Below are 19,791 nucleotides of genomic sequence, written 5' to 3'. Positions count from 1 at the left end.
GCACACTTACGGCGTCTGGTGCATGTCAACAGCAACTTTTAGAAAAACTGTCCTGTCTCTTAAGCGCCAAATCCATACACGCGAGTGTCGCTGCCAGTGGGCGTTGGCCTTTAGACCTAATGGCTTCCTCCTGTCAGGAGTTCTCCTATATATATATATATATATGATCGATGAAGCTGGACATATTTAAATGCCAGACTAGAATAGCACAGCAGTCAGCACTTCCTGAAATGAGCACGCCATGTCACTGCATGAATTCCTTCCCAGAAATGTGTTGGTTCGTGTAGAGAGCTGGATCTTTCTGCTTCACTGAGGTGAGAGCTTCATCACACGTGTGGGTAGGAGAAAGAGATGACCACTCCAGAGAGACCTACATGTATAGTGTAATGCCCACACATGCCCCAACTCTGTTGTTCTTCTCGGACTGGGGCAACCCTGTTTTGATTTGGTGTGTTTGAGGCTGGTGAGACTACTATATCTCTAATTTAGTGAATGTCTGCGTAGCTTCTATATGAGCTCAAGACCATGTTGTGAGATGCCAGTCTGGCTGATTATTACATAACAAAATCACACCAAAGATCACAAAGAACACAGGATATCCTAGTCCACTGATCCTAGTCCACTGTTGTTTTATCCGTCCACGGAATTTTGACCGGAAGTAATTCAAAGAAAACTTTTGATCAGTTAAAGAAATCAGAGAATCAATACGGCACAAGACCTGGCGTCCACAATAGGGAAATCAAATATTTTGGACAAATAATCAAGAAATGGACAAATCAAACACATATAGCAGCTGCCTTTAAGCAAACAAAAGAACAAGCAGCGCTTAAGCAAGCAAACATTTGTTAAACATGTGTCACACAGTACACAAAAATGTTTTGTTGTATTTTTTTTCCATTTGCTGTAAAACATGTGCAGACACACAACACAAAACTGAGACGAATAAGGCTTTACTCTGACCATCTGACAACCCTGTGACCACTGTGGAGAGGAGCTCACCTATGGCGCTATGCCTGTTGCTCTCGGACTCGTCCATCCTCAGGCTGACGGTGGAGCCGGTTTCTGCGCTCGTGGTGCTGCGGTCACTGTCCTGCAGCTGTTCCTCCGACTGCTGCTGTTCCTGCTGTTTTGGACCCTGGGGCAGCTGAGGAGGTTGCGTTTGTGCAGGCGGCGGCGACTGTGGCTGCGGTGTCTGTGGCTTCGGTGTCTGTGTCTGCGCTTTGGGCTCCGAGGCCTGGTGCTCTCGGAGGCCCTGGCTCTGCAGTTGCGCCGGTTGCTGCCGGTGCTGCAATCGCTCCACCACCACCGGCTGGGACAGCTGCTGCCGTGACCTCTGCTGCAGCTGCTGCAGCACCTGCAGCTCCATCTCCATTTCGTCCACCTCCAGATCCTCCTCCTCCTCGTCCACCTCCTCATACTCCTCCTCGTACTCTTCGTCCTGGCTGCTGGTGGCGACCTCGTCCAGGTGGCTGCTGGGAACCGAGTCGGCCTGCGAGCTGCTGGAGCTGCAGAGGGCGGCGCGCTCCGACTCCTCGCTGGCACCGCTCACCTCCGGACGCCGAAAGTCGCCTCCTGACGGCCGCTACGACGCACCGCCGCCACGGGCAACGCCGACCGTAGTCAAGGTGGGTGATGGCTGCCACAGCAACGGAAATTGTGGCCTGGGCAGAGGAGGCCGGAGGGGCAGCCTTGGGGACATTGTCAGGGCTACTGCGTATCGGAGGGGTCGGGGTCGGGGTGGGCGAATGGGAAGCCGGGGTGGGAGGGGGCGCGGGAGCCTTGCGCTTCTTCAGCAGGCTGCTAGTGGAGGGACAGCCTGCATGCATCTGCAGGACAGCACACGGCCAGCAGGGGGAGACAGAGAGTTAAGGGTTAGACCAAGGCCACCAGGGCCACAAACACAATCAACACTCATGCTTCTCCTGCTCTCAAAAGAGTTTCTGTCCTGGACGACGAGCATGCCAGGGAGTACACTTTAAAGCACTATTTTTTACAACTATTAGATTACACTGAATGCACTACCCAGTCCATGAACTAGTGACCTCAGCACTGGTATAGCACAGCTTCAGGAAAACTGAGGGGATTCTATCACTGGACAGTCTCTTTAGGTCTGTTATTAAATGTGTTTGGGGAGGTGAGTGGGGTATAGTATAGCTTCCATAACTCCAAAGTGTATATGTGAGTGTGTGTGTGTGTGTGTGTCTGTGTGTGTGCATGTGTGTGTAGCTTACGTTTAGGCTGGCGTAGTTTTGAGGTGTGTGTGTGTGTGTGTGTGTGTGTGTGTGTGTGTGTGTCAGGGTTGTGCACAATTCGAATTGCAATTCTGCTTCCTGTTTGCTACCTCAATTGAAATGCAAGTGAAATTCAAGAATTGAATTGGAATTTAAGAGCCCGTTTCAATTAAATTCTGGAATTTTGCACAAGCCTAGTGTGTGTGTGTGTGTGTGTGTGTGTGTGTGTGTGTGTGTGTGTGTGTGTGTGTGGCTCACCCCTAGGCTGTCGTAGCTTTGATGTGTGGTGGGGGGTGGGGCTGGCGCACGTCTCTTCTTCAGCTCCACTTTGGGGGACATCTTGCTGATGTTCATGACTGACTGTGATTGGCCGAGAGTGCTAGGCCGTGCCTCCAAACTTGTGCTCACACCTGATAGGGCCTGAGAGTTGACAGCCACACAGGGTGAGAGGACTGTGCAAAACACATTTACTCACTCACACACATCACTCAATCACACGCACACGCACACACACACACACACACACACACACACACACACACACACACACCTCTCTCACACAGACAACTCATACATACATAAAATAAAACACAATAAAACACAATCCCATATAAATACAAACATAGACACACATGCAAAACCAATGGTGTGTAGATCTGTGTGATGATCTAAATAAATATGCCATGGTGTGAATGTGGTGTCCACACAGCACACAATAGGCCATGAAACCCAAACAACAGCTGAATCTGGAACAGATATGATGACTGATCAGTACCAAAGAAATGTCAGAACAGATGCCCGAAACACACACACACACACAGACCTGTGGGCATTATATAGGAGGATTTCACACACATGCACAAGAAGAAGAGTGAAAACAGTGAGAGAAAGACAGGAAGAGAGCGAGAAAGATAGAGAGGAAGGGAGACAGGCAGACAGAGAGAGAGAGAGAGACAGATAGAGAGACAGAGAGAGGGGAGAGTGTGCAAGTGAAGTTGATCGAGCCGGACCCCTGGGAGCAGGTGAGGGGGAGGAAAGGAGAGGTAGGGATTTCTCACCAGGACAAGAGCTGCTCTGTGACTGATAAAGGTCATTTAGTGTAGCCATCTCTGGTGTCTAGAGGTCTTTTCTCTGTCTGCCTCTCTCCCTCATTACCCTTGCATTCCCTCCCTCTCTCTTTCTCTCTCTCTCTCTTTTGGGGGAGGAAAACAAAAGGAAACTAGAATGCCCAGTACAAGTGAAGGTCTGCTTCTGACCTTACAATGAGTGGACAATGTTTTACAGTACCAAGAAAGCACAAGTGCATACCTTCGGTCACCTATTCTTTTATGACCAGCACACAATTTACAGATCTAGAAAAAATTAACAGACCACTGGACATTTTTCTGATGTCATCCTACGATTGCTGAGTGACATACGAATGAGTTTGATGGTTATATTCAAATCTGTAGTAGTCTCTTAATTTTGAATATGACCGTCAACTCATTCGAATGTCACTCAGCAACTGTATGATGACATCAGAAAAATGTGCAGTGGTCTCTTATTTTTTTCCAGAGCTGTATATTGAGGTGGACAAGAAAGATTATTTAAAAATTGATTCGGTTTCTCGGGAAATACGCAACTAGATTAATTGGGAAATGAACATGATAAGGAATGAGAGGCATAAGAGAAGCATGAGGAAATCTTATTCTAAATGGCAGACAGATTCATTAAGTGGTTTTGCCCTGACTTTTCTGACTGACCAGTGCATAATAAAACATGGTCTTGTGATCTGCCCTGTTGATCATGGTCAACACAAGGTGGTGAGACAAAAATAGACCTACATGTACCATATGAGCCAAGACTGCATCCCGACCTGTGATTGGCTGACTGACTGCATCCTGACCTGTGATTGGCTGACTGACTGCATCCTGACCTGTGATTGGCTGACTGACTTGTGTAAAACAATCCAATTAATCAGTCCTCTGTGGAAGATTCTGTAAGTACAGAAAGAAAATCTCCTCTATTTCAAAAAGGAAGTGATACTGTAGCAGTCAGAAAAGAGAAAAGAGTAACACTCTTCCCATCAAGTCCTCCCAAAAGTCTTCAGTCTCGAAATCACAGGCTGTGCCCTGTCCTGGTGGTAATCAGTTTACTTCAGGAAATATTTCAGGACTCATTAGGAGAGATTTGTGAATCAGTGGGAGAGTTTGTCATGCTGATTGGCTGACTGTGTTAGTAATTTGACTCTTAAAAGGACAGGTGTTAGTACTTACATAATGGTCATTCTCAGCACTCTCAACAACATGACCATCACCATCAACCTCCTCCATGTCAGAGGAGGAGAGCGAGTCAGTCTGAAACAGGAACGCACAGCTAGCATGCAAACCAGACACAAACGCTCCTCACCAACATCACATTATCTACCATTAGCTGATGCACGTATACAGTGCAACTTACAGTGAACTAACTACAGGGGCAGTCCCGATGGGGCAGCTTGGGCTTAAGTGCCTTGCTCCGGGGTATTATAGCGGTAGCTGCTGGTAGGCTAGATCCCTACCCACTAGGCCACCACCACCCCAATATACCCATCATAACAAGCATTTAACGGCAAGGCTTGTCTAGGCATATGTTCAGTCAGTTGAAACATTCTCAAGTCAATCTGTAAACCAGGAAGGGGCACGTGGTCATGTAAGAGCAGAAGTAGAGGCTGCTGTCTCTCACCTTTGATTTCCTGCGGTTGAACTTAAAGAATCCCAGAAGACCTTTCTTCTCCACAGCACCGACACTCTGGGTGGAGCAGGTGGATTCTGGGAAGAGAGGAGGTTATTGTTGAGGTGAACTTTAAAGTGTAACTCCAGAGTAAAAACAACCTAGGGTTTATTTACAGTAGTTAACAAATTCAAACTTTTGATCGAGACCAAAATTACATTAATTGGTGGCGTTTATTTGCATTATCACTGAATGGGCTTACAGTGATGCTAATAGGGCAAGGTGTCACGTCGCTATTTTATAATTCGATTTCTATTCGATTCGATTTCATTCGATCTTGCAGCGCTGCACAGATCTGGCTGAATCTTTCAATACAAACATGCCTTACGTTTAGCCAGATCTGCGCAGCGCTGATTTGATCGGACATGCCCGCTGATTTCACCATACCAGACCAAGAAGCCATGGAATTTTCTTCTTACAGATACAGGTCTTGTTATAACCTCTGTACACTTTCGAAGTTTACAATACTTCGGGTTGTCTGTAGAAACCCTCACCTCACTACCACAAAAGTGTAATTATATTTTGAGCATTGTTAGTGGTATACAATAGCGACATGTAAGCCCATTCAGTGATAATGCAAATAAACGACCTAGCTCAAAACGCCATCAATTAACGTAATTTTGCTCTCAATCAAAAGTTTGAATTTGTTAACTGCCATAAATAAACCTTAGATTGTTTTTACTCCGGAGTTACACTTTAAGCAAGAAAGGCATCAGCATAGTGAATATGAAGCTGGAGGGGTTATCACCATGGTGACCACCCAGCAAAAATAATATGACATAGTATGTTGTTAACAATATTATTGTTAGTTGAAATCATGGTTTTTAAAGGTTAGTTAGTCATGGTTGAAAATTATCCCACATAGACTTATCATTGAGTTAATCCTTGTTGACTTTTAGTGGAAGGAGACCAAGACGGTGGATTCCACATAAGAAAAGACGTTGCCCTCTCACAACATGCAGCAGATTCACTTGTGTGTAGAACACTACACCAGACAGAAGAAGAGAACCGGCTGGATAACTGCAAGTTCAGAGCTGTCCCAGAACTGTCTTATCATGATGGCCATGTCTGTTCTGGCATCAGCTTTCTTCTGGTGTGATGTGTTTGAGCTGGTCCTAATAAAGAATTACTAGACTCCCTCTAACATCTGAAGGAATAATTTGCAACCACCTATTCAGTTTATAATCTGTATAAATAGCAAATACTTGTGCCTAGTCTTACCAGCAGATGGCACTACAGAGTGTTAAAGTCATTCCACACACCAACAAACTATGGGCCTTTTCTTGGCGATCTAAAACTCAGTGCAAAGCATATTGTTATCACGACGCAAAGCGTATTCCTATCATACACTCGAATTTGTCGCCATGTGCATCTCTTTTATTGAACAATGCGCTCAGGGGTGTAGCAATTACAACCTAAGGTGTGGTTTGGCGCATTATCTAAAAATCTTACAAGATTATCTAAAAAGCATTTCGCCATTGACCAAGAAAAACCTGTTCTATAGCAAAAACCGCATATGAAGCACGGTTGAAGACGTTCTGTCACAAGATGTAAGCAGCAACTCCTCTGCAGGGTAAATATCCTTAGGTTTTTTTTATTCAGTCATTCGAACATTATTGGGTAAGTGTTGCTTTTTTCAGGCTATGTTTTCGATGGTAACCCATTGTCAGTCAATAGTGAAAGTAATTAACTGTGTATAACTGTTTTATCCTTTACTATGACACCATGGTGAAGTTAGTTTCACTTTGCCAATGAGTTCAAATAATAGATGAGTGCAGATGCGTGTGGGCTATACGCTGCTAGGTTTTAGTAAAGCATGGTTTAGTGGAATACCTGTTCCATACGGGCTCGTTTGCAAGAAGATTCCTTCAAATCCGCCGCTGACTATCAAAATACCGATGCACTGTTTGATGTTAAAGGGAATGACAGGTGTCATTTTATTGGTTTAAAGGATGTTATGCCCAAAACACACCCATGAGTGATTAAGAAACATGAGAACCGCCTTTTTGCGGCAGGCGCCTGACGTTTGGTTTGATAACAAAACCACCCCCAATGTGGACTGGACCAGTGACCATGCGTTTTAGATCGCCGAGATAGGGCCCTACAACTGCAATCCACACCATTGATCCTGTTAGTGAATTAGAACACGAATAGTTCACCTAAATCACTACATCACTGCAACTATCAAAACAAAAACATTGGTGGGTTACAGACAGAGGGATTATGAAAACAAGGGATGTGTATTTTCTTAAAATCAACACAAGCATCAGTAAACCGTAGAGCACCCAGTGGTTAGAGTAGGGGAGAAGACGAGGAGAGTTATTCTGAAGACGTGTCTGCCGCAGGGTTGTGGCAAAACTGACAGGGCTGCGTGATGAGACACTCTCTCACACACACACACACACACACACACACACACACACACACACACACACACACACACACACACACACACACACACACAGAACAGAGGAGAGGAGAGTGGGGGGTACCTGCGTAGTTAAGGGCAGGAGCGGAGGCCATTTTAGGCTGCAGAACTGGAAACAATCAGATGAGGGAGACTGAGATGAGCTTGACTCATACAGACCACTGAGTAGGCTGGACCACATCATCCAATCAACACAGTCAGAGGAACCGGACAAAGACAAGCAGTCGGTCTCATAACACACACACTCTTTATTGTGCTGCAGCAGCAAAGACTAACATGGACTCAGATGAAGATGCAGTAGAGTCCCGTGAAGCACCAGAATGGATTCAGAAGGCCGGTGGAACTACCCTTTTTAACTAACCAACTCTATTACACTTCTACTCTGATTATCCCAACAGAAATCAGGGATTAGAAACGGTTCAAAGAACGAAAACGAAAACAATTTTTGGATGAACGTAACCAAAACAACAACGGGAACAAAATCAATTTCACTTGTTCTGGAGTGAAAACGCTATTTTCAATTTTAGATAACCGGCAAAAAAAAACAGTATTTATTGTTCGGATTAACCTTTCTTTAAATATTAGTCTATAGACTTTTAAAGTCACCTGCCCGCACAGTGTTCCCCAGCCCCCTTATAGGATGATTTTATAGTATAATAGGCTAGACCTACTAGTTGATAAAAAGGATTTTCATATCCAACACTATCTTGCTGCCTTTTCCAAGTATGTAGCCCTAAATTACTGAAACACTGTGTGAAATAACATAGGTTACCAGAGACACTAAGAGAATACAGTATCTATAGGCCTGTCATGCAGTTGGTAGCACCACACATGCTGTAGGTTAGGCTATTACAGGGCTTATAGCAAGGACATTTTCTGTGCCTAAAGTTAAGCTTTGAGATATTTTTGAAGATCTAATATTATATAGGCTAACAGTTAGCCTTGCTATCTAATGTGCTTTGATTTAAGCTTTAAGGCTGTTGGGCAAAAAAAGCCTATAGTATTGTGCCACTGGCCATAAATCAATTTGTAAAGGCAATGCCATTTTTAAAGGAACATTATTATATAATATACATTAACCGTTCTTCTATAATGTTCTAACCGGTTACCATTTAGAGGAGAGGTCTTGGAACACTGGAACAAGAACAAAGAAATGTTTTTGCTCAGAACGAATCAAAATGAAAACCATTCTGTTTTCAGTCTCTGACAGAAATGACACATAAAGATATTCACAGAATAATTCACATTCAGGTGGAATGATCAAAACTATTACATTTCCATGAACATGTTACAGAGAAGCCCGAAGGTTCGGAGTTTACTATGATAACCATCAACCAATGTTAACTAAACAACTACACAAGTCTTTAAAATGCACAACAAAAAGACTCCTTTCAAAACCTACAAAGACAAATAAACAAAATCCAAACATAAGGCCTGTTATTTGAGGAGCTGGCTATGTACAATGACAAATGCTCATCCCAAACTGCTCACTGTTATCTAAGCAGCTGGTTATGTACAATGACAAATGCTCATCCCACACTGCTCGTGCTCACTGTAAGGGCCTCCACAGCAAATGTTCCAATGTCCAGCCAGTATTTCTGGACCAATTCTACCCTGGATTGAGTCAGTCTGATCATCTGATACAACAAGTGACAAATATAAGGTGTGTAGCTCACAAGAGTTACAAATCCCGAGATATCAATAGCTATACCATTATGATATTACTATACTTTAGCTGCATAACATTATAGTATCATTATACTATCACTATCATCACACTATGACACGACAAGAAACGTCATATGCCTACATCATGTGTTCCACAAAAAACTTCCACAAAAACTGATGATATATTGCCCTGGCTGACAGCGTACACTTTGAAAAGGTACACATTGAGCTGGTCCATTGTCCACCCTTTATCCACACTCACTCAATACATTTTGGCACATGGCAAAGCATGGTGCCTTTGATGTAGACTCTGTTTACACTGATACCAACATCTATGGAAAGGTATTTTATTAAGTACACAGACCCACATAGCAGTGCATCACAGAAAACACACACGCAAATAAAATGTTCCAAAGTATTCAAGTATTCTTGTTCTTGTACAAACACCTGTAGGTAAATACACTTTTAAGCACATTCTTTAGTAAACTAAAGAGTCTTAAGAGTTTCTAACTTTACAATTAATTAAATAATGCGTTGGCAATACTGTACAATGCACAGTCATCCCAATAAAGCACACTGAATTTAATGTATTGAAGTGAATTGAATTCATATTCCACCAGATGCATGGCTAATTCTACGAGCTTCACTTAAGAACACACACACTCTGTATTAGAGCTGTGTGTAGCTTTATCAGACAACCCTACACAGTCATGTGTGTGAGAACAGAGAAAGAAGGAGGTGTGTGTGTGGGGGAGGTGAGTGCTTACCCAGGCTCTGGTCAAAGGCGTAGAGCTCGCGGATCTCCAGGTCGCAGAGGGACTTGTCCAGGTCGAGCTCGTGGCGACTGACGCTGTCACGGAGCAGGAGCACGTGGGCCGGGTCAAACTCACACTTCTGGCAGATGACCGGGACCAGGGCGTGCAGCGGGACCAGTGGGCTCACTCGCACCACAGTCTTCTGGGAGCGGTGATAGTTCACCACCAGACGGACGCTTTTCTGCAAGATGGGCGCACACACACATGTGGGCACACACACACACACACACACACACACACACACACACACACACACACACACACACACACACACACACACACACACACACACACACACACACACACACAGACAAACACACAAATGCACATAACCGCACACAAACACATACAAACACACACACATACACACACATATGGACACACACACACACACACACACACACACACACACACACACACACACAGGGAAAAGAAGTCATGAGTTTGTCACAGGATCCTGATTCTGGAGAGGACCTACAAGAGATTGGGCCTAGGGCAGGAGGGCCAAATGCAACTGGGTCACCCTCTGATCAAGACAGAGACTCAAACCATTCACTACGCAGAGAGGAGAGACAGAGGGGCACATGGCCTCTCATCAAAACCTGGCACTCAGAGAACAAGTCAGAGAAAAAAGCTGAAATGCTTCTAGACCTACAAAAATGGAATGTTTCTGGAGAACTGTTGTCGACAATTGTGTATGTGTGTCCCCTGTGACAGAGTCCTGAAAAATATTCTACTGTGTCGGATGTGGGTGCGGGTCGGGTCGGACACATAGGGACACGGGTCTAAATTGGAATTGGCCTTTCATAAACATCACGTGCATACATAACAGTATTTTCTACATAGTAACACATCCTAAATAATATGCCTGCAATTCAAGTTGATAAAAGCATTTGAAATGCATGTTTCGTACGTGCCTTCCCAAAACTCCTTACGCCTATACTTTCACCTTCAAAAATCACATGCGCGGGATCTGCCTGCAGTCTTTCAGAACAAAGTGGCTGCTTACATTGATTAAAGAACACCTAAAGATGACTCTTTTGACATGTTGTCATGGTGGAGAGAGCATGCTCGTTTATGTCCCAATATTGCTTAGATTGTGAGATCTATTGACATCCCTGCAAGCGAGCGAGATTTCTCCTGTGCGTGGGAAAAGGTAGGCCACATTTTTCCCATTCAATCTTGCACTCAAATAAACGGGATAGTGTCACACGTCTTATGCCTATTGCCATAAAGTTTCATACTGTAGGCTAATGCATAATCCGGTGTAGGCTATGACCGAATCATTCCTTCATTTAATGTAGGCTAGCCTACTACTGCTGTTAATAAGTTTAGTGATGTGTGTGCAAGGCTGTGTTTGAATCCTAAATTAGGCATTTGCGTGGCAATAGCCTTGTAGCCGCATCTGCTTGAAGAGTGGTAAAAAGTTATCACTCGAGAGTTGTATTGTGGTAGCCTAGGCTACTTTTCATCATGTAGGATAGGCCTGTCAACTTCAGCTGAAGTTGGATCTGCAGTGTTAATGGTTGTGTAATTAGTTCCTTAAACGTGTCTGTTTAACTAGGGTGGTAGACTCAGATACGGGTCGCATGTCAGTTTTATTTAATGCGGGTCGGGTCGGGTACGGATTTTAATTAGCTCTGGTGTCGAAAAACGGGTCGGATGCGGTTTTAAACATGACGGGTACGGGTGGGTACGGATTTAAAAAATTGGACCCGTGCAGGACTCTGCCCTGTGCATGTAGATACTCTGTGTTCTGTGTCTGCATTTGATGACATTTAGAGAGCATTAGCGAGCCTGGACTCAAGAGGGCTGAAAGACAGACAGAAAGTATGCACAAAGTGCACAGCTATATTGGGAAACGCCATCTATTTAACCTTCAGAGTTACACCATCAAAATAAGTCCAGAAGCATGCTCACTATGAAGGACACAGAAATGATCCAACTTGCCTCACACAGCCACATATAAGCTATCTGGAGACATTGAATCCCAAAGCAATCCAGGCCCTTATGAACAAGGCACTGCAAGGATTAAAAGGTAAGCATTGAGATGAGGTATTTCTGACACCTTGGTGCTTAGGGGTTTAGGAAAGACACCAGCCTTGCATCTGTTATTTTTCACATATATATTTTTTTCGTACCAACAGTACTTGGTGAACTCGAGAAATGGAGATCTATGTGAAAACCGGATTTCTCCTCTAATATACACCTCCTGTACATGATTACACAACACACAACACAACAGCACCCAGCACCAGAGTATAAAATGTCCACACTGTAAAATATTCACAGATGTGTGTGACAGGTTGGAAGGTTATGCAGTGCTAAGAGCACGTTCAGCTGGAAGTTCATCATTAAACTCACAGTGGAGTGGATGACCTTTTTCACCAGTGAGAACCAATATTATAAAACTATAAGGGAAGGCCATTTTGTCTGAGAGCTGGGTGGAAAACTTCATTCTCTCACTGAGTTGCACCACATCACCCTACAAACACAATTACAAAAACACACACACACACACACACACACACACTAACTAAGGACTAACACATGCATAGCATTCACTATCCAAACTAATATAATTCACATGACATGAAATTACCTACTGCTTCCCAAACAGAACCCTAAAAAAACAGGCATAACATATTTGGAGTACTTCCTGTTCCTGATGGCTAAATCGATTATTGTAAATCAACAATATATTAAATATTACTACATTTTCAAACAGTCACAAGCCAAGATCTATTTACCTATTTATATGAGTTATATTCAGACATGGCTCACTCAAGCACACACATTAGAGTTGTATGTAAATATGGCTGCCTCAGACTGAAGAGCAGCCAAGACGGTTTATTGGATCAATAAATCCTGGATGGGATGCAGAGTGATTGGCATGATCCTTCACCTCACTGCAATGAGGAGATAACTAATCTCTCTCACTCTTCATCCCATCCTAACTCCAATCCAGAGAGATAAGAGAGAGAGAGACTGAGAGAAAGAAGAGAGAGTGAGAAATGTTCAGCCAGAGAAAAGAGAGAGAGAGAGAGAGAGAAAGAGAGAGAGAGAGATGATCAGCCAGAAAGAGCAGGAATAATACATGGTAACTAAAGGTAGCGACATCATGAAAAATTCACACACCGACGTGGGGAGGTGAGAGAGAGAGGGTTAGAAAGAGTGAGAGAAAGAGAGAGCGTTAGAGAAAAAGAGAGCGAGAGAGAGCACTAGAGAAAAAGAGACAAAAAAAAGAGAGAGAGAGAGAGAGAGAGCACTAGAGAAAAAGAGAGAGAGAGAGAGAGAGAGCACTAGAGAAAAAAAAAAAGAGAGAGAGAGAGAGAGAGAGAGAAAAAGAGAGAGAGAGAGAGAGAGAGAAAAAAAAAAGAGAGAGAGAGAGAGAGAGCACTAGAGAAAAAGAGAGAGAGAGAGAGAGAGAAAGAGAGAGAAGGGGAAGGGGTGATGATCCTAAGTGGAAGGAAGAAAGGGAGTAAGGGAAACCCGCAAGAGCAAGAGCAGACAGGACAGCTTGTACCTCAGCACCGGCTCTTTTGGACCCTTTTAAACGCCTCCTCTGCAGCCAAAGGGCAAACGCAACGGAAGACAAGGCACTTTACAACAAAATCCTGTGTGTGTGTGTGTGTTTTAGTGTGTGCGTGTGTGTGTGTGTGTGTGTGTGTGTATGTGTATTTGTGCCTGTGGCCATGCTTGTTCGTTTGTGTGTCTGTGAATTTATGACTGCACGTTTGAACATACGTAATAAAGACTAGATAACATAACATCGTACAGTTGATAACACGTACAATTCCAGTACAATTAATATACTCCAATTACATAAACCTGTTGCAAAACAATTCCTTCACTCCAACAACACCACAAGCAGTATAATACTGTCTAGTACATACAGTGCAGTCAGAGTGATCAAATCAGAGTGTGATCAAATGATCTTGGCTCTCATTAAAGATATGAGATCATGCGATTATGAGATTTTCTAATGTAAGAAACTTGACAGTAAACAACTGTCAGTACACAACTACACATTATTGTAAATGTACAAGTACAAGTACAAGTACTGCACAAGTATTGTAAAGGCAAACTGGTGCTGCTGACAGATATACATCACTCTGTTAAGTCAGTGTCAGAATATCTACACTACTCTACATGAAGGGAACTACACGTGCACTTGGTGAACCCTGCATTGAGGGAATGCAGCTGCACATTCTGAATGAGAATTTCATTTTGTCAACAGGTTAAAATACAAATGACAAAAATTGTTTGTCAACAGGTTAGAATACAAATGACAAAAATAATTACAATCGCTACTTAGACTACATTTATTTTCAGTTTTTCTTTTCTCATCCAGAATCTGAGCATGATGCACTTTGCAACATGACAATGTAAAGAACAATGTAAACACAATTTGAATACAGTCTGCTAACATACCGTACAGCCAATACATTTCACTTGAATGTGCTACCATGCTAAGTAGTCTTGTTGAATAGGCTGTGCTACCATGCTAAGTAGCCTTATTGAATAGGTTGTGCTACAATGCTAATTAGCATGGCTCTGGAGCTCACCTCTGGCACTCTGGGCACAGGCTTCCGTACTAGCTTCTCATCCACCACACGCTCCTTAATGAGGGCACAGGCTACATCCAGAGAGCCCAGGAAGGCATTAGGCTTGAAGGCCACAGGCTGTCCCTCTGATGACAGCAGCTCCAGGGTGTGGTAGGCCGGGTTCAGGTGGTACTGACCACACACCTCCACAAGCAGGTCCATAAGAGCTTTCCTGCAAAGAGAATGAGAGAAGAAAGGGAAGGCAAGAGAGAGCGAGAGAAAGAGAGAGAGAGGTTTCAAGGTGGGATAGGGTTACCTCTTCAAACCTGATAGGTCGGCAAGTGATTAGGTCACATGACCTGGTGGTGTCATGTGATCTGATGTCTAGATGGCCGCTCAGTTTTGGGAGACGTGAGAGGAGGAGCAGATTCACCTCACTTTAGTTGTACACACACTCATGTGTGATAAGCTCAGATACAAAAATGTTTTTGGTGGTTTTAAACTCTCTATACTCTACTCTCTAAACTGGATATAAGAATGCAAAACTCCACATAGATATGTTCAAATGAATGAGTATTAGATAAAAAAAATTCTAGCCAACTGCAACTAAAACACACTAAATCTTTGCCCTATGGAAAACTAAAGTGTGTGTGTTTTTTGCTGAGCCATTTCCTGTCATGTCAGTGGTTTCAGAAAGAGTCTGAACATGGCATGATGGGAGTTGTTTTCCAGAATATTGGTTCAGGGTTTCCAGAATATGGGCCAGTTCACCAAACTGAGAGGACGACTGCGATTTCACGGTCTATAAAAGCACAACAATAGCACCACACTGTCTGGGACAGAGACGGAAAGCCACACAGAATGCAGAACGTCACGTATACTCCTGCATGTACAGTAAAATGCGGTGGCTAGCCCAAACACAGTAGGTTAAACGAGAAAAGCCATTGTTATGGAAACCAGTGGCGGTTCATGGTTCCCAGCTAAAGGTTCCTGTAGGTCTGAGTCAGACAATGACAAGTTCTTTCTGATTCCCATGACACTAGGCAGGGCTCTGGGAGCTCTCAGAGATCTGCCAACAGAAAGTCATCCCTGTCATTTGCTCGACATCTGAACAGTAGACAAATATAATTCTCCTTTCCAAGACAGAGACCTGCTGTTGCCATGGCGTTTGTTTCTATGACACATAAGTGTTTTTTATTCCATCCATTTGCAAGGATATTCCAGTACTGCAGGTTGCTATGTTTATTTTCCATAACTTTTCAAGTTTTTTTTTTTTTCACTCTGAAAGGTTTGGACTTGCACACGTCTACACACATTACAGTAGACAGACATGTATATTATGTAACTGTAAAAGCATTCCTAAAGTCCAAACAAAGTGATGCAATTGTAATTAATTGCATAAATGAATTCTTAAACATATTACACAAAGCTGTGATGGTGTAAACTGTTCTCACATGCAATTATGAAAACACAGTCCACCATGTTGCATATTTGTTCACTTCAGCAGTCTCTCTCTTACTCACACACAGACCGACCCAGAGACCCAAAATAACTTCTTTATGAGTCAAGCAACACCACTCCCTTTACACTGACTCTGTCAAATATTATTGACTCTAAATATCAGGCACATAACAAACATACCACATTAAAACCAGTGTCTCAGTCTGCCTAATACTACAGGTCATTTAAAGAAATCGAAGGGAGTTTAAGAGAGGAACATTTCACTTAATTTCAGTGAATGTCATGCATGTGTCGTGCAAATACAGTGGTAGTGGTGGTCTAGTGGTGAGGGATCTGGAGAGCCATCACAGGAACCACCACCACTGCACTCCCGAGCAAGTAACCTCAAACTGAAGCTGCTCCTGGGGGACTGGATATCACTGTAAGCCGCTCTGGATTAGAGCATCTGCAAAATGACTAGTAATGTAATGTGGTGGTGACCTGGTTTCATCTCAGTGTCATTCATGAGAATGCTGGCCCAGAAGGGCTGCCTGTCTCGCCTCACAAGATCACTGACGGTAGGGGACTTTCTCCCCCGCGTACAGTAACCCAGCTCAGCATACGCCACTGCTCTAAGGTCTCACTGGCATTTGGCAGCTTAGCCCATGTGACATGCACGCCACAAATAAATATGACTTCGAAGGAGAATGGAAAGTAGAAAGCAGGAAGTGGAAACCTTGTTTATCCAACACCAAGACCAAGAACAAACCACTGAGAAGTTAGAACACTCACGTGTTTGTAATCAATGTACACATGTATTTTATTCAAGAATTTCAGTGACTAAGTTGTGACTGAATATAAACTGACATGCTAATTGATATTCAGCGACCTCCAAAGAAACTGAGTGTTGATTGTTGCTAAATTCTGTGGCTGGTCCTTGTGGGTGATAGTGGGGTGGCCGATCACCCACCTACCATCAAAGGTGCAGGCAGTGTGGGTGCTGCTGAACAGATGCTGGCAAGTATGAATGATAAAACCATAGACATGACTACATTACTGTAGTTCAAATATTCAATGGTATATACTGTATTTGAATTAATCTTGTGATTGGAATGTCAGTGTGACACTCACTCTGTCAAAAGGATTTGTTGACTCAACTTAAGCCAGTCTATTTTATGTGTAATGTAATACACTTTATACATACACTTTACACATTACACAATGATATAACTTAAAACTCTGTCAAAGCAACAAGATCACTTGACTGGCTTGAGTTTATAGAAAGCATTTAGCAGATGCTTTTACCCAAAGTGACACACTTGCAAAGGCCGATTCAAGTTATTATTATTGGAGAATTGTAGCTTTGAGTCTGGTGGTGTGTGTGAGTATAAATGTATGGTGTGAGTGTGAATGTGTGTGTGAGTGAGTGTGTGAGTGAGTGTGTGTGTGAGCATGAGCGGTCACCCACCTGCCATCGAAGGTGCTGGTGGTGTGGGCGCCGCTGGGCAGGCTGAGCTGGAGCTCCACGTGGGGCTGCAGGACGTTCTCCTTGATGTCCGTGCTCACAGCCACGCCACCGTCGGGCACGATGTTTCGCGGCAGGCGGCGGGGAGTGGGCTGAGGGGGGCCTGGGGGAGGGGGCCGGGTTCTTCATCTTACGGCTGTAACAAACACACACACGCGTCAGGTTTGAGCAACCACACACACACACACACACACACACACACACACACGCAGACACATGCATCAAGCAAGAACAGTCACACATGCACACACAGACACACACTCGTGCGTCCGCAATGAACCTTCACACACGCACACACAAACTCACACACTCACACACTTCAGGCATGACCAGTCACTCACTCACACATGGCTATCTGAGTGTATGGTGATGTAACCGTGGGACCATAGCATGGCTCATTTAGCCCATGGAGTCAGGCTCAGGTGACCCTCTTAAAGATAAAGCTAAACGCATCAACCAGTATTACGTAACACAGCCATACAGGCAGTTAGCAGTCTACTATCTGTCTGTTGTTGGGTGTAGACAGGAGCCTTGGTGCTGTTGTTGTTATCAACGTTGCTGGCAGAGGGCTGGTCTAATCAATGTACTGTCACATCATTAAAAACACCATGGAGCATTCCACACCTCTCATAAAGATCCCTACAGATCAACATCTCAGGAAACCACTTATTTAACGTTCTGTAGTTTCACAATAAATAAACACTTTTCCAAAAACTGATCGATTTTTTTTTTTAGCAAAATCTTTTGAACATTTAAATTTAAAGGAACCATATGTAAGATTGTGGCCAAAACTGGTACTGCAATCACTTTCAAATTTCTGTACATTACATTACATTACATTACATTACATGACATTACATTTGGCTGACGCATTTTTAGCCAAAGCGACTTACAACATGGTAAACAGTTTAAGTTTTAGAGCAATTCTCAACAATTTTAGGACAATTTAAAAAGCATTAGAGTACAGTAAGAATAAGTGCATCAGTGAGTGCTGTTTTTAACAGTTACTTGTCAGTTTAAGACGGCTGGTGAGTGCTAGGATCAGCAAGACTTGTTGTAAGTGTTGCTATGAGAGGAGATGTTCTCTAAAGAGCTGGGTCTTCAGGAGTTTTTTGAAAATGGAGAGGGATGTCCCTGCCCTTGTAGGAACTGGCAGTGTGTTCCACCAACGAGGAACAATAGAGTAGAGAGGTGTATCCCCTACCCCTCCCCCCTGACTTGAGGTTGCCAACCCGGATGCCGAAACACTACTGACTTTGTGATTAGTAGATAAGTGGAGGGTGGCGCATCAGGCCAAAACACAACATCAACATCAGTTGAGGGCTGCAACTTCACTTTAAAAATGACAATATCCTGGCCGGACTACTGTTGTCAGTGATATAAGTATTTGAAATGAACATGATTTCTTAATGTCTAGTGACATATCAGGGCCATTTTATGATTAATTGAAATTAATTTCTTACATACGGTTCCTTTAAAAATTGCCATTAGCAAATCAGGAAGGCTGCAATTCATCATACAGTTTGGGACTATGATTATTTGTGAAACATTTTTCCCTTTTACCAGAAGAGATGTGTAAACAAGTAAACATGTAAAACCTATTGTCAAGCAGTTGCTACGTCATGGTAACACAATGAACAAGCAGCAACTTAAAAAAACATTACAGGCAACAGTGTGTTGAATGCAAAGAACGGCTAGCAGAAGTAGCGCTGATTTTGCCCAATAATACAAGATAAACAAACTACTACCGGTACTTCAAAGTCAAGGAATGTATTCGTGAATATTGAACTGAAGCTTGACTTTCACAATTGATATCACAAACCAAATTGCAACATCTGTCAGAAAGGTCGCAATTAGATTTTTCCCTAAATCGTTCAGCCCTACATTATACTCCAATGTTCTGATTCATTTGGTGCTGTCTGTCTTTAAATACCCATCGGTTTAATTGGTTATATAAGTAGGGATGTACTGATACACTCAACTCACGATTCAGTATGATTCACGATTTTAAGTTCACAATACGATTTCTCGTGATTAGAAAAATCTTTTGACCAATCTGACCAAATCATCGGGATGTCTGTGTTTTATCACGTGTGACGTCTGATGTCAAACAAGTGAAATCAAAAGCAGATTAGACCCTATTCTGTTAAAAAAAATTGCATCGTGATCTATTTGGTTATCTCAATCAGTTGTAATCGGTTCACACATTTGTACTGATTTTTAGCCGATTCACTGTGCATCGTTAGATTCCTATTATAAGGTCTGTTAAATCAGTTTTCTGTAGAAAAACAAGGTGAGACATTCTGACTGTCCAGGCATATTGTATATTGTGAGGAGATACCAAAACCATAAATCCAATATTTTCCTCTGCAAATTATCAAGAAAC

At 43.1% G+C, this 19,791-nt stretch overlaps 1 protein-coding gene across 1 annotated transcript in view; it reads right to left on the bottom strand.

Annotated features, from left to right (window-relative positions):
* Window positions 1-19,029, bottom strand: part of cobl (cordon-bleu WH2 repeat protein) — a 31,838-nt gene extending 12,809 nt beyond the window's left edge. Inside the window, exons 1-10 of the mRNA XM_048260682.1 lie at window positions 19,025-19,029; window positions 17,349-17,528; window positions 14,462-14,672; window positions 9,846-10,074; window positions 7,475-7,519; window positions 4,935-5,020; window positions 4,487-4,567; window positions 2,490-2,651; window positions 1,644-1,826; window positions 1,000-1,582 (exon numbers count right to left, since the gene is read on the bottom strand). Coding sequence (XP_048116639.1) covers window positions 1,000-1,582; window positions 1,644-1,826; window positions 2,490-2,651; window positions 4,487-4,567; window positions 4,935-5,020; window positions 7,475-7,519; window positions 9,846-10,074; window positions 14,462-14,672; window positions 17,349-17,528; window positions 19,025-19,029 — 1,765 coding nt within the window. The remainder of the gene's footprint in view (window positions 1-999; window positions 1,583-1,643; window positions 1,827-2,489; window positions 2,652-4,486; window positions 4,568-4,934; window positions 5,021-7,474; window positions 7,520-9,845; window positions 10,075-14,461; window positions 14,673-17,348; window positions 17,529-19,024) is intronic.
* Between the last annotated feature and the right edge of the window lie 762 nt (window positions 19,030-19,791).

This window comes from Alosa alosa, chromosome 13 (genome assembly GCF_017589495.1).
Source record: "Alosa alosa isolate M-15738 ecotype Scorff River chromosome 13, AALO_Geno_1.1, whole genome shotgun sequence".
Lineage (NCBI taxonomy): Eukaryota > Metazoa > Chordata > Actinopteri > Clupeiformes > Clupeidae > Alosa > Alosa alosa.
This window is presented reverse-complemented; position numbering and strand designations above follow the sequence as displayed.